This window comes from Octopus bimaculoides, chromosome 15 (genome assembly GCF_001194135.2).
Source record: "Octopus bimaculoides isolate UCB-OBI-ISO-001 chromosome 15, ASM119413v2, whole genome shotgun sequence".
NCBI lineage: Eukaryota > Metazoa > Mollusca > Cephalopoda > Octopoda > Octopodidae > Octopus > Octopus bimaculoides.
In genome coordinates, this window is record NC_068995.1 from 28204095 (window position 1) to 28206339 (window position 2245).

The following is a 2245-nucleotide window of genomic DNA, read 5'->3' on the forward strand; positions in this document are numbered from 1 at the left end:
AACAATCCACCACTACCAACGACAACAATAACAGATACAACTGTTGATAGTACTAACAGTATTACAAGCAGGGATACGATGTGCCGGTGTAGATGTCGACAGCGTTGTCAGTCTTATAAGAAGGCAGCATGTGCAAACCCCATGTCACGCAATTCCATAATTTCTCTCTTTATCAGCCTGTTGCTTCCTACTGGAATACGTGCCAACTGGATGTGAGTAGATATCATTTCAGCTTTCTCTTTGATATCTTATAATTGTCTTTGAATATTTAACATTTTTTAATTTTAGCATTTATATTTTATGTTTTTTTAAAAAAAATATTTTGAATTGTTTTCCTCGTTATTAAAATGGAATAAGTACGTTAAATGCAGGTAAACTTTCGATTTCCATATTGTCTCAGATTTCGTCTTTAACGTTATTCCAGTAAATGAAATTGGTGCTTGTCTATGCAGAATAGCATGGATTTTATTGAAGCTAACTACTGGCATTTTATCAACTACGGAAGGCGGATAATTAAGTTGGCTTCAGACGAGAGCATAAATTTCGGTATTACTCTCTGATCAGTCCTTACTGTAAATGTAACAATAATGATTTCTTGCAGTAACAATCACTTTATCAGCGATTGATTACAAACATCAATAACTTTTCATATAAAAAAGTTCCGTACTTTGATAATATTTTTTACACCTTCGCTGTCACTTTCTGATAACTATTAAGTTTCATGCTCACGAAAACAGAAACAATAGCAGTGAATAACTCGAATACAGCTCTTCTTTTTAATTATTATTTGGTTGCAGATGGCCTAATCGGTATTAGCATACTTAAATACGATAATATTTAATCACGTCTCATTACATTTTGAGTTGAATCTCATCGAGGTTGACTTTACACTTTATCTTTATGAGTTCGTTAAAATAAGTAAAGATAGTGATTCGCTCACTCTATCTTGAAACATATGAAATGGTTCTTAATTCTCAGAGAAAATCATGAGTAATATAACTTACCGTTTGATATCCAAGTAAGAAGATTTTGTAATTCACATATTTCCAAGCGTTAGTATTACAGATATTATTCTTCGAAGTAAGAAATGAAACTAGAAAACAAGGTATCAAAATTTTAATGCTCATAAGGTCATTGCATCTGATAGCTTGCTAGATTAACCGGAAACAACAGCTGTTTGATTGATGGAAGGAATTATTATTTTGGCTTCTACAAATGCTGAATTGTAAATTCCAAAGCCATCCAGTCAATTCTTGATACACGAGTTTTGTTTGCGGATATGATGACAGACTTCTGTTGCATCTTCTCCAGCTAGAGAAGCAAATGTGAATTGAATTCAAAAGTCGGTGGAGACAATTCAAAATTTTAAAGCATACAGATATCTTCTGAGAGTTGAAGGTATTTTTATGTGAACTCCAGTTTTCTTCTGACAAAGTAAACTGATGCCAGAAGTATATCATATCCATTAAGGAAACCCTTTTTCCCAAAAATCATTTTATTAGACTCTCCTTTGTCGTTCATTTTCTTTTTAATATGTCAGGCATTAAAAAATGTATTAAAGTAAGGGTTAACAAACAGTTAGAAGCTAATACAAACAGTCTTGATAGAGAACATTGAGAATTCTGCAGAGTTTGAAATAGCCCCATGCTTCGTAGTGAAGGAAAATGGTGCAGGAGTGGTGGTAGTGTGGGAAAAATCTCAAATAAATGCTATTTTTGGAAAATGCTTTTCAGAATCGTCATTGATGTTGTATGAAACACGGGAATACAAAAAACAAAATGATAAAAAAAAAAATTACCTTTTCTCTTTCTCATGTGGTATAGAACCAAGGTACAGCTATTCAAAACTCTACCGAGAATTCTAGTTCAGTCAGCACAATTTATATTCATATCCACTTTGGAAAAGACGAGATAAAATAGAAAGTAAAGTAGGGAAGAGCACTTATCACAGCTTTACCTTTACAAGCTAAACACTCATGTATAAAACTGAGAATGTGTGTGTGTGTGTGTGTGTGTGTGTGTGTGTGTGTGTGTGCACCACTAAAACTCAAGAACCACCCTACCAATTTCATTCAAATTTTACACATGCCTTACCTAAGGTCCACGGAGTGTCATGAGCCCCACAAAATTTCAACTTCTTGCCTAATGCGAGCCCGGAGCAATCGCTTATCTCTTATACTGTTAAGGTATTACGTGTCAAAAGTAAACAATAACATCTCTCTTGTATGTGGTATGATAGTTTCACT

The 2245-nt window shown here is 33.8% G+C and overlaps 1 protein-coding gene across 1 annotated transcript in view; it reads left to right on the top strand.

The window, feature by feature from the left end:
• The first annotated feature begins 70 nt into the window (after positions 1-70).
• The window catches only part of LOC106871965 (protein Wnt-16), a 254870-nt gene continuing 252695 nt past the window's right edge, over positions 71-2245 (top strand). The window contains exon 1 of the mRNA XM_052973214.1: positions 71-212. Coding sequence (XP_052829174.1) covers positions 79-212 — 134 coding nt within the window. The 5' untranslated portion in view covers positions 71-78. The remainder of the gene's footprint in view (positions 213-2245) is intronic.